The 13,374-nt window shown below is 45.0% G+C and overlaps 1 protein-coding gene across 3 annotated transcripts in view; it reads right to left on the reverse strand.

The window, feature by feature from the left end:
• Positions 1 to 3,769: 3,769 nt before the first annotated feature.
• Positions 3,770 to 13,374, reverse strand: part of UNC93A (unc-93 homolog A) — a 30,399-nt gene continuing 20,794 nt past the window's right edge. For all 3 annotated transcript variants that reach the window (XM_065400865.1, XM_065400863.1, XM_065400866.1), the window contains 3 exons: positions 11,187 to 11,322; positions 9,256 to 9,387; positions 3,770 to 4,337 (listed from right to left, as the gene is read on the reverse strand). In XM_065400865.1, coding sequence (XP_065256937.1) covers positions 4,072 to 4,337; positions 9,256 to 9,387; positions 11,187 to 11,322 — 534 coding nt within the window. In that variant the 3' untranslated portion in view covers positions 3,770 to 4,071. The remainder of the gene's footprint in view (positions 4,338 to 9,255; positions 9,388 to 11,186; positions 11,323 to 13,374) is intronic.

The raw sequence follows: 13,374 nt of genomic DNA on the forward strand, positions 1-13,374 counted from the left end.
TCCTCTCCCCCCACCCCCCAGTGGCTGCTGCTTGGGCCAGGGCTCTCATCAGTGCCCCCAACTTCCATATCAAACTTTTATCTCAGCTGCACCGAACTAGGAAAACAGGATCACAAAGTGTGAGACCAGGTCCCAGAAGGAGAAAAAGTGGTAACTTCCCTCGTCTCCATCATCTATTCTCTGCTTCCCTCCTCCAACTAATTCAGTTCTGCTCCCTCGCTCCGCATTTGAGTGTCTCCTCAGCCATGGCCTGGGAACTGAGGGAACTCAGCATCTGACAGGAGGTACTCAGCAGCTTGCAGGGGGTGCTCAGCACCTTGCAAAGCTGTGACCCTGTATAATATTTGTCTGGTATAAACATCTATCATGCACAGCATTTAGTGGCAGTCTGCTTATAAACTGTTTGCTGTCCAGGTGATTGGTGGTTATCTTTCCAGTACCTTCAAGCCTGCAGCGTGTACATATTGGGATTGCTCAGCATGCTACCAGAATGGGCACTCATTAACCTCATACAGGTGGAGTCAGTGATAGAAGCTACTGGGGTGAACACAGTTGTTGCTGGTGGCATTATAATAGATTGGCCATCAGTCAAGCGTGAGGTGAGAGGGGATGGCGATTCCAAGTGAGTCCTGCCTCTAGTTCAGTTCAAACGTGATTTGCCTGCTTACTACCCAGTCAACCAAAGCAAGGCTTGTGGAATGTTCCTCTGGAAGGCCAGAAGCTTCATGCCACAGTGACACCAACCGTCACTTTGTTTTCCCTCTGGAGCACAGAGGCCTCCCTGGCTCAACTCCCTACCAATATTTTGATGTTGTGAGTCGTTCTATAGCACAGGCTTGGTTTATTAACTTTATATTAAATCACCACAGTTCTAACTCACTTATGGGGCCTGCTCATCCACAGCCTAATTGAAAGTTAAGGCTGAATAGATCAAGTTTGATAGTTGCCTCTGCCAGACAGCTCAGCCGTGTTATTCGCATATGAGGCTATCGTATGCTTCACCTCACTCTGCCCTGACTAAGGCATCTCAAGTTAACTGTCTAGCTGGGTATTTTTATGGCTCCCATTGCCATACTATCTGAACTTACCCTCACAATACCCCTGTGGGGCAGAGATGTAATTATCCCCATTTTACAGAGGTGGAGCTGAGGCACTGAGATATTATGTGACTTGCCCACGTCACACTGGAAGTCTGTGGCAGAGCCACTAACTAAACACAAATCTCCAGTCCAGTGCCTGACCCACAAGACCATCCTTCCAGTTCTGACTCTGCCTAGCCTGTGTGCTGAGATTCCCCGAAACCAGCAGCATTTTGTTGCATACTGCCTGCTTCATCCGTTGTAGCTTCAGTTGGAATCTATGGTGTCTGTGGCAAGCCACTGTGGTGTCATTGCTTAACATGTCCACAGCATGAAAAATAGCCAAATAGTTTTGGAAGGAAGGAGAGGAGGTAACTGAAAGTATTTTGATAGTATGGTGATAGAAAAAACCTGCTGTAGCAACAGATGCAAAGTTGCATGCACACAAATGGACATTGGGCTGAAGGACACTAAGCCCTGGTCTACACTGGGGGCGGGGAGAGGGGGGAATCGATCTAAGTTACGCAACTTCAGCTACATGAATAATGTAGCTAAAGTCGACATACTTAGATCGACTTACCATGGTGTCTTCACCCTGGTAAGTCGACTGTTGCTGCTCCCCCGTCGATTCTGCCTGCGCCTCTCGTGGTGCTGGAGTACAGGAGTCGACGGGAGAGCGCTCGGTGGGAAGCGACGGCCAGCACATCCCTCGGCCCGCGCTGCTTCCCGCAGCCCCCATTGGCCTGGAGCGGCAAACCGCGGCCAGTGGGAGCCGCGATCGGCCAAACCTGCGGATGTGGCAGGTAAACAAACCAGCCCGGCCCACCAGGGTGCTAACCCTGGCGAGCCGCATGCCAAAGGTTGCTGATCCCTGATCTAGACTGTTCTCAGTGGTACCAGATGACAGAACAAGGAGTAATGCTCTCAAGTTGCAGTGGGGGAGGTTTAGGTTGGATATTAGGAAAAACTTTTTCACTAGGATTGTGGTGAAGCACTGGAATGGGTTACCTAGGAAGGTGGTGGAATCTCCTTCCTTGGAGGTTTTTAAGGTCAGGCTTGACAAAGCCCTGGCTGGGATGATTTAGTTGGGGATTGGTCCTGCTTTGAGCAGGGGGTTAGACTAGATGACCTCCTGAGGTCCCTTCCAACCCTGATATTCTATGATTCTATGAACATGTGTTAAGAATATGCAACAGAACGGTAAAGGAGTCAGGAGGTAAACTAGATGTTATTGAAAGTCCATCTGTAATCACTGAATGTATGGTGAACATTCCTGAGGATTCCACTGCTATAATAGTTTAGTCACACATATAACAAACAGAGTGATTAATGACAAGCCTTTTTTCAGAATTGACAATGCCATCAGGGAGGCAGAGCTGTAAAGGAGCTCTCCTGTTTTTGTTTGTTGTTGTTTTTTCTAGACATAATGAATTATACTTAATTATAAACTAGAAGGTAAAGAAAGATATAATATGAAATGCTAGACACAACATGGATGAAATTTGGACAGGAATCCTGGTACTAGAAAATACTATTTGAGGAAGGAAAGTGGTGTGAGAACAAAATTGTAAAAAGGAATACTTTGGGGGGGAGGTTCCCACATTAATCTGATTATTTCTTTCTATCTTCTTGTTACATCCACATTTGTTTTTATTTCATTAATGCCTCACTCTCATGGTGCAGTTAATAACTGAACCTATTAGTCTTAAATGTTAGCTTTCATGGCATGACATAATTTATCTTACATGTCATTTGTTTCCAGGTGTGGTGCTAATCCTGATGATTGGCAGTCATTGTCTTCAACTTTTCTTCTCTTACATTTTGTTAGCTTTACAAACAGGATTATTTCTGTCCTGCTGCTGTTACTACTACTACTAATAATCATTGATTTTGGACAGTACACACCTGCCAAGGTGCTGGGGACACTGTTCAATAATTTCATGATGCACAAAATAACCCCAACAATGTAATAAAATTCCAAACAAAAATGAAGTGGGGTTGGGAAAACCCTGCGTGGTACATAGCAGGAGGGACAAGGTGACTATGGTTATGATTTTTTAGAAATGTTGATGACCGACATTTTGAGTGGGGGGTGTTTTAAAGTGGCGAGGGAGGAGGTGAAGAAAGGAACAATAGGAAGGCATGAGTACCAGGATGCAAGAACCACAGTGGCACAGACACAATTGTCTGCTCTCCTAAGACATGGTGGAGTGGATTTTGCAGAGTGCAAATACACATGAAGACAGCTCAGATAGAATTCTTAAATATTGTAGAGCCAGGGCCTACACCATTAAGGTTTTAAACACGAACCAGGCCAACCACACGTTCTCTGTAGTTACAGAGAGCAAGTGTAAAAGAAAAAAATTCTAATGGAGGATGGCAATAATATGATGACAGATACTCTTAGGCACACAGTGCGGCATTCTGCACAAGCTACAAGCAATGGAGCAGCCTTGCATTAAAACTAGGTGGGAAGGAACTGCAATAATTTGGGTTTGCGTTCATGGGAGTAGATGTTATGATGAGGTAGTTATAAATAGGGGGTCCACTCGCATGAGGTGAGGAGTGCCCCCTGAAAAAGGCTGAGCACGCTCTATGCCCATTGACTTTTGCACCACTGTATCAGACCCTTTTGTATCCTATCTATTTATCTAATACTTAGGTACAAAAACTATCCTACATTAATAAAAGGTTTTTTATCATGTTTAATAAAATTTTATTTTATTGTAAAAAAAAATCCAATACAATTTTTAAAAAAATAGTTGGTCATTATTAGTAAGAGTTTGAGTGAAATGACAAAGTCAGATAATCTTTTAAAAACCAGAGGTATGAAAGGAGATTTATTCCTATTTCTTTATATTAGCCTGACCGGGAAAACAGTTCCTTTATATTCTTCTAAAATCTGACTGAACACTTTGAATCTCCCTTAAAGAAATCAGTTGTGCTGAGCTGCCCAGCATTCTTTGTTTCCACCGCTCTGATCCTGTTGGGTTTAAAGGCGTGTTTGCTGGACTACAGATCCTGTTATTTCCTCCTTCACAGTGGTAGGTGTTCCAGGCAAGTCCTTTGCTTCCAGGTATTCAAGTGCCCCATACATCACTATAGCCACCACCAGCACAGCCATTACGATGTACAGTTTGACGTAAACATGTAAGAAGGTGCTGTATCCAAAGGCGATGACAAATCCCAATGACTCCCAGAGTCGATAATTAGCAAAGGCTGCCTCTTTGTGCTTCTCAAATAAAACTCCATAGAGTGCTGCAAAGAAAGAGAGATGATCTTTGTGATGGTAAGTCTGAACACATTCTATATTTCCTACAACAGCAGCTATATTTCCTTCCCTGTAAAGGTCAAATCACAGGAAAATACAAGCTTGTATTTTAGTCTTCTCTGTCATGCAAACTGTATCCCATAGTGTTATAAGAAGTTAAATAATACATGTAACTTGGTGAATATATCCTAGTTGGGGAGGTGGGGGAGACAGCTATAGGCAAGGAAGAAAGGATGTTTTCTGTTGAAGATTGAAATGAGATGGCAGGAAGTTTATTCTAGACTCCAAGAGCCATGAAGCAGAAGGCTCTTACATAGAGTGATGAGAACAGAAGAAGGGAGATGAGGACAGTGCTAGATGCAGTGAGGAAGTAGGATGAGGAGTAGAATGAGAAGCTTGATCTAGGTACTTATCTGGCCTGTAGTGTTTCAGTGTAAGATCAATGAGGTGGGCTTAGGACACACTCCTCTTTCTGGCATCTTCCATTGGCTAGTGTAGGCCCCTCCTAGCATGCTGGCTTTTGTGGATCCCATTCTCAGGTGCCTATCTCTCCCTATTCATTGTATAGGGAGCCTAGATGCCTAACCCAGAATTTGTGGATTCCAATGATTTTCTAGGCACCTAAAAGTTAAGTGTTGCAACACTCAGCATGGCAATGCCTAAGGCCAGATCCTTAAAGGTAATTAGGCACCTAACTGATAGATTAATGGACGTGAGCTGCCTGAATAGCTCTGAGGGTCTGGGACTATGTCCCTTTGTAAATCTGGACCTATAACTCTAACTTCTGGGTTGAACATGCGCTAACAGCTGAGCATAAGTCACACAGGAACATGAGTCTGGTGTCTCATCCCAGGCCCTAACCATACGTTTGTCCATAGCATAAAACTGTTGGCACAAATTGGCAGGTCAGGTCTGAGATGCTCCAGCAGCGCTGTGCTTCCTTGGTGCGATGCCTGATTCCAGCTGGCAGAAACAGCCCCTTGCTTTTAGAAGCATAAGCCCCAACCTCATTTTTCAAGCATTTCCGTTAACTCCTTTCCCCCTCATTATGATTAGGAATGGGCACAAACCAGGGCTGCCGAAAATAATGTGAGCTCCAGTTCTATCAGCTTTCCAGACTGATTCATATCATTTCTAAACAGGCACGCAAGGCTGGAAAGAATTTTATTTTGCTACCCTCTACTTGGTTGTCCTGTACACAATTGCTATTGAAGAACTGCAATTATTAGCAGGAAGGCCTGTGGCAGCTGTGTTCAGTTTAGATAAGAGTGGGTACTGCTCAGGCTAAAATGGAACAGATTCCATTCAAAATAACTAGGGACACACATAACCACCCAGCCACTCAAAAATATTAGAATATTTTTCCTATATATATATAAGGAAATAGGTGAAAGGATTCATTCAGTTCTAATTAATATCCTCTAGGGGGAACCCTTGATCAGTATTAGAGTACATATCCATACCAGATCACAGTAAATCTTCTCTGATGATCTCATAAGTCCTAATTGTGCACCACAACCTAGTGGTCTTACTCAGTTTTTCTCAACCTTTAATCTAAGATCCCAATGGACTTCAATGGGGGTTTGCCAGAGTAAGAAATGCAAGATTTGTCCTTTAAACTTTTATTGTAAAAGGCATGAATCTTGACTCACACTGCTGTAAATCAGGAGTAATTCCAGTGAAGGTAGTGGTGTTATACCTGTGCAAAACTGATGTAGGTGAGAGGAGAATCAGACCCATATAGGACTCCTGAACAGACTCATATAATACTGGAGATCCCATGGTGTGATGCAGCACTATGATGTAATAACATTGCATCTCTCCACAAAGGGGTAATGTTATCATCAGTGATGCTATGTGACCGTGTGAAGATGCAAACTATTGTGCTGTAGTGATTTTATTTTGTCCTGCAGCACAGCTAAAGATAAGAAGAAAAGATATAGGGGGGTTGTACATGTATGAAGAACACTTATTGTGCTTCCTGGTCAAACACTAAATGTGAACTTGGCTGAATGACCTTCCAGGAACTTAGGAAAGAAGGTAGGGTGACCAGACAGCAAATGTGAAAAATCGGGACGGGGGTGGGGGGGTAATAGGAGCCTATATAAGAAAAAGACCCCAAAATCGGGATTGCCCCTATAAAATCGGGACATCTGGTCACCCTAAAAGAAGGTGACACCTGTACTAGGGAACAGTTCATAACAGTGGGTAACCATGCCGCTGCACCACAAGGCACATTAGCCACAATCACTCACTCTACACCAATATGAAGAACCATCCATTGTCAGTGACTACTCTATGGTTAGGAACTGCCATCCCTCCTCAACCTCCTTCTATGACCTTGGGCGCTTCCCTCCTGTTTTTTTCTTTCTCTCTGCTGTAAGGACGTGCAGCCACTTTTAAGGGAGATGCAGCCCAAGCCTCCTGTTAGTGGGCCATGGTCCCTTTAAGGCCAGGCATTCTGAAGGATGTGCTATCCAGAAGGAGCAAGTTGCGGAGCGCAAGGCTTGCTGAGAAAGCAGGAAGCAGGATAAAAGACAGGGCCTGTTCCTCAGTAAGAGGAGAGCCTGGGGATGAAACAAGACCTGCTGCATGGTTAAGAGAGCTGGGGAAGAAGCCTGGGAAAGGTGAGCCCAATAGGCAGGACCCCCATGGATCAGTATATTGTTCCAGCCAGGAGAGGAATGAACTGTTTAATCCAGGGAGGACAAATAACTATTGATATCAGCCTTACCTCAGCAAGTGTGAACCTGGATATGAGAGGTGGGGGTGATTAGGCTTGTGCTGGATGCAGGAGAAGGATGTGGCCTGGCATGAGAGAAGAGGTGTGGGCTTGTAGCCTGGTGTGTGCACCTGCTCTCATTTAGGGGTCCACAGGGAGAGGGGGGTCTTCCAGAGTGGGTTAGAGGAAGCCCCACCTTTCACTCCCCTGTATCTAAGGGGAAGACTATGGATCTTGGGAAGAGGATTATAGCCTGAGCAGGGCAAAGGGACTGTGTTTTGTTTCCTTTGGCCTATTTGGGACCATGAAAGGGTAGAGCATTTTGATTTAGCCAGAAGGTAAATTGATCCAAACTCCCCAACCAACCAGAGGGAAGCTGAAGCATTACAGGGAAAGGGACGCCCAGCTATACAATCTGACATAGAACCTGGTAGGCTGGCCATGTCATACTCCCACATCTCACCCTCGAGAGAGTCAGCCAGCACCTGTAATGCTATGTTAATAGCCAGATCTGAATTATAGTTGCAGTTGAAAAAATTAAGAAATGGAGAGAAAAGAAACACATGATAAGATAGGAGAGCACTTGTGATGGGGTATACCAGACCCTCTGAGGCCCTGCCACACCCCGCCCCAGAAAAGGGCAGTGGAGAGGGTCCTCCAAACTGCCTAGAGCGGCTATGTGGGACACCACCAATCAGGGCCAGCAGCCTAGTATAAGAAGAGCTGCAGGGCCAGAGAATTGAGTTCCTTGCTGGAGCTGTAGTAGTGTGGCTGGCTGACCGACTGACCTACAGAACCCTAGACAGGGCACTGCGGCCAGAAGCCAGGGAAAGCAAGAAGGCGCTCTGAGCTGGTTGCTGGGACTCCATTAGGACAAGGCCCTGAGGTAAGGGTGAAGATGGGGGGGCTGCAGGGAAGTGGCCCAGGGAATTAGAGAAGCCATGTGACATAGATGAAGGGATATAGCAGACGGCTGCTATCTACAGGGTCCCTAGGCTATGACCTGGAGTAGTGGGTGGGCACGGGTCCCCCGCACACCCCATTAGCCTCTGGGGGGAAGTGGCCTGGACATTGAGGCACCCTAGAGAGGCAACTGAACTATAGTGTCCCAGTTGGACAGCTGCAGCCAGAAGGCCCAAGAAGAGGGCGAAGACATTGTCACCAGGGAGGGAGCCTTGGGGCACTATCCCAGAGCAGGGACAAACTAAGTGCTTGTCTACACTGGCACTTTACAGTGCTGCAACTTCCTCGCTCAGGGGTGTGAAAAACACACCCCTGGGCGCAGCAAGTTTCAGCACTGTAAAGCGCCAGTGTAGACAGTGCACCGGTAGCTACGCCCCTCGTGGAGGTGGTTTTTTTAGAGTGCTGGGACTGGGAGAGCTCTCTCCCAGCGCTCTGCAGTGATCACACAAGGCACATTAAAGCGCTGTAGACTAGCCCTGAGAGAGAGAGTGCAGGCTCTGGCACATGCACTCAGCCAAGGGGGTGCTTACGAGAGGTGGGTGTGCCTCGTTACAGCACTTAAACTGTGTCTTGCTTGTGGCAGGCTATGGAAAATCTTGCCAGCACAGGTTGGGATATTCAGTTAGGAAGACTAAGGTTGGTGTTTGTTAGACTTTACGTGTTCAAAGGCAGTCCCTCAGGCCACCATAGTGCATGACTCTTTCTTGATTTGTCCTGTTTTTAATCTTTAGGTTGTGTGTGCCCCCATCTTTAAAAAGAAGAACTTCCTTTATTCTCAGCAAAGTGAGGTATTGAAATATATTAATATTTAGAGTTTTGAGAACATTTGCATCAACTGTTTATCTCAGATGTCAGTATATACAGGCCATGTCTACAATGATAGCTCTATATCACAACCTGGTTATTAACTTAATTACCTCTGAATTTTGATTTTCCTTCTGGAATTTAATGAGCATTTCAAAGATATATTTTGATCATCCATTACCTTGTTCAAGGATGTCCCCTTCCTCCATCTTGGCCAGGCTAATAAGCATTTTAATTAGTTTCTCATTCCTGAGTGTTTTTCTGACTGAAAGGAGGGTAAGCATATTTTCTGAAGCCCGTCTTAAACCCATCACCATGTTTTATGCCCATGTACAGTAAAACAGACTGCATATAAATTAAAAACATACAGAATACTATCGCTCAGTGAGGCTCAGTTAGCTGTCGCTGGGACTTACCGTTGGTTTGCGTCTGCCAGATGGCATCAGCTAGGCCCCAAAGAGCAGGGAATATGAAGAATACAGCAAGTTGGTTTGGGTGAGGGTTCCACAGCAATAGTGCTATTATACAGGCAAGGTTTGTAATTGCAGCTGTATGTTTAGGACAGGAGGAGAAAACATAATTACTGTTATAAACTGGAAATTTCATATTAGATATACAGTGTTTCAGAGTCTATTGCAAGAGTTCTTCAAACTCTATTGAGTAAAATAAGGTCAGTGAACCAGGAAGGTTCCAACATTTGTACTCATCAGTTTAAAGTTACATGAAGACACTGCAATACTCTCTTGGTCATCAGTTAATATTGTACAATGAAACAGTTGGTAAGCGCCTGTTTTCACATAGTCATCCCAGGCCATGTCCTAAATAGAGAGGAATTCTGAGCTAATGTAAATATTAACCCACAGGTTAAGACCTACCAATGGGAATAGTCAAGCCAATGTACCACTGAGTAGGCATAGGGGACCCCAGAAGACTTTGAATCCTAATGTGATGTATGTGTCTACTGGTAGATAACTGAAAGGATGTTTCATTCTGTTTTCCATATACTGTCTGTAAATATAGATTTTTGGTTTTTTAAGGAACCATTAAGATCATCTAGGTTGCCTGTTGAAGGGGCGGCTGCCATTTTATCTTTCTGCTTAGATGGAGAATGTTAGTGAGTCACTGCATTTTGATCTCACACTCCAAGGTCCTGATTCAAAACCCACTGAAATCAGTGGAAAGAGGGGTGGGTGGGCGGTGGCTTTGAATCACACCTTTATAAAGACTGTAACTTCTTTGTTTTCCTTAAGATAAAATGGGTCACCAAGAGGGAGGAATACACAAAGAGCAAAAATATGTATGGCAAAAACTGAACTAGAACCTGCAAAGTTCTTAGGTTCTATATTAAGAACTCTGAATCTCTTGTCTCTAGCTTTAAAGCTACCTTAGGGGAAATTTCTAGGGCAATGCATGTGGAATCAAGCAATGTGGTTTCTATTAATAAAGGGAACCGTGCTATGGAATTCAGGACAACTCATTGTAATAAACTTTCTTCAAATGGCACAGAAATCTCATTTTCAGATACTCAGCTGAAAATGAAACACTTGCCTTGATATTTTTCTGCCCTGGTAAATTATTTATTGGGACCGACCGCCTTTTTTCAATGTCCACTGAAAGGAGCCCTTAAATATATCCATCACATAAGTCTCTTCTCCTCATAGTACCCTGCACACTTCTTGTCCATATGCAGCACTTCATTTATTCTAAACTGGCGCACTGAGATAGTTCTCTCTCTTGCTTTTATTTTCATTTTTTCTGTCCTACAAAATGCGTGGCAATTAGGACACAGGACTAATGTTCAAAACATATCCTGCAGTTATTAGACTGACTGCCAGTAGCCCCAAGTTCACATTTCCTCCCCAAGGACCAAGCTAATATGTTAGCTCATTACTCACTGTGTTTTTTAACCAAAAGTAGGCAAGGAGTTTGGTCCTGACAGAGCTATTGGTAAATTCAGATCTCGTTGAAGCAAATAGCAATACTGCAATGGAATTCAACAGGATCAGGATTTTGTCTCTCATTAATGGGCCATCTGGCATCAGTCACATTAGCTCCAAAGAGCTAACAGCTCAGCCTGAGTATATCATATCACCAAAAGCAGGGTGAGCTGAGCCTGTCAACAATGGAGACATGCTGAAATGAGTCAATGGAATGACTTGAATATGCCGCTTAATTGCAGCTCCTCTCTTCCCCAGCTCCTCTAATGAATGAAGAGTTTGCCTCCAGGTATATCTCCTTCTAACTGGTAACCTATAGCATGATGCCCCCTGCCCCATGCTCTGGGAAGGGAGCACAGGATTTGTCTTACCGGATGAGATAATTGGTCCTCCAAGCAGTCTTTACATACCTAATGCAAATAGGGCTTTTCTGCCAGTAAACTGGGAAATCTTTCCAAAGAACAGAGAGCAGAACGAATTTGCAGCTGAAAAGGAGATCATCACATAACCAACAAAATGTATCCCCAGGGCACAGGTCACATATGCCTAAAGAGAAGAGAACAGACACACGGCATTATTATTCACAGACTACGACTCGCCTTTGTGGCCAAAGTCAGAGGGTCTGATTCTCAGAGCTGGTGAATATTCATACAGTGTAGACATGATCAATAAAGCACAGTTATGTATCTCCACTGTCAAGTCTCTGGAATGCTGCTGTATCTGGCCTCCAGCAACATTCCCATCCCAGTTCCCAGTGAGACCTGCACCACAGTAGCAGCATTTCTTTTAAAGGAACAGGGGCTGCATTTGGAGCCCTATTTCCCCTTCAGATCAGTCCCCATGGTAGTGTGTGATAGGGTCTACAGGCCCCATGCTGAACCAGGGCAGGGAGTAGACAATACTGGTCCTGCCCCTCAACAGGTGCAAGGCATGTTCCCAGGGGAGGAACAGTTTAAAGGGACACTGGTAGCCCAGAAGAAGGTGAGAATGAGCTGGCACCAGGAAGCAAGGTTGATGCTGAGAGCTGTTCAAGGAATGACAACAGCTTTGTGAAGGCTGCGCTAGCAGCAGGGACTTGGGCTCCCCCCTCCCTCCTTGGGAGTTGAAAGCCATAGTGAGAGAGATTGACTGACTGAACAGGACACTGAGAGACTGAGGAGAGTCTGCTAAGCCAGTGACCCTGTTCCAAACTGAGGAGCTCCAGACTGGTAGGAAGTGACCTGGGGGTAACATAATTTTTGGGGTAGCTCAGTAACTGGGCTGGACACTTTGAGAGAACTCCTAGTGCTCTGTGTTGGTACCTGGTGGAATGGGTGGGCCCAGGTCCCCCTACCTTGCTCCCCCCTCTTTGTAGTGACTGAGCTTTGGGGGGAGCAATTGGAGCATGAGGGGGTGATTGAGGCCACAGTCATCCTGGATGACTAGACCAGTAGAAACTGTAAGACCATGAGCTGACCACTAGGCCATCTGGTCACTAGACCTTCTTGCTACATAGTGGCACAAGAACTCTCTACCCTTCCTTGGCTGGGATTGGGATTTGAACTCTAATCTCCATAAAAGAGCACCCCCAGAAAGGGAATGGATTAGTAATGGGTACATCCTCCCTCCCTGGTTGTGCATGGTGCTTGAACGCTACAGTTTCAGTTGAGCAGTCTAAGAAGATGTTCATCTCCTTCCCTATTTCGGATTCCTGGAAGACTTTCGGAATGTACAGCTGAGGAGTAAGTCTGTTTTGTGCTGATTTTTTGAGAATGCATGTGAGGAGGGGTGGTTCTGACTCTTCCTTATCACTTCAGGCTGTCTGGTTTTGAACATGTTGTGCAAGTAGCTAGATAATGTTTTGTAGCCAGCCAGCTTACAGATCAGCCATCAAGCCATTCAGTAGGATTCAACAGGGGGATTTAACTTCACAGCCCTAACTTAGTCTCCCTATACCAGTGGTTCTCAAATGTATTTGCTCATGCCCTCCTTCTTTGTGTCTAGTAGTTTATGCCCCCCACCTGCTACACAAGTACATATACCAATAAAAAAATCAACATGCAACGCTCACTAAATATTAAAAACAGTAAGGCATTGATTCAAACAGAGCCATTTAAGTATATAGGAAATACCAAGCCATGCCACCCTTATTTCTGCTCTGCTGCTGATGGCAACACTGCCTTCAGAGCTGGGTGCCTGGCCAGCAGCCGCCACTCTCCACTTTGCCTTCAGAGCTGGGCGGCTAGAGAGCGGTGGCTGCTGGCTAGGCGCCCAGCTCTGAAGGCAGTGCTGATGCCAGCAGCAGCTCAGAAGTAAGGGTGGCATGGCATACCCTGAGAAGGTCTCGAGTTTTCTGAAACTTACTGTACTAGTGACTATGACAAAAATGTGAAAAGCATGAGCCAAGACAAAAGGAAGCCTGAAGAATGACAAGGTGGCATGATAGTGTTAAAGAAGAAAAAACTTGTATTTGAACTAGCGATATTTTTGGACCTGTTCCAGAATTCAGGATGAGCTAATCAGCAATTGCTCAGTGTCCTGTATTTGCAAATCTTATTTTAGAAGATTCTAATTTTTGTTCCAATTTTATGCTGCCTCCTGTAATAGCACTGACTTCTG

Source organism: Emys orbicularis, chromosome 3 (assembly GCF_028017835.1).
Source record: "Emys orbicularis isolate rEmyOrb1 chromosome 3, rEmyOrb1.hap1, whole genome shotgun sequence".
Taxonomy (NCBI): Eukaryota; Metazoa; Chordata; order Testudines; family Emydidae; genus Emys; species Emys orbicularis.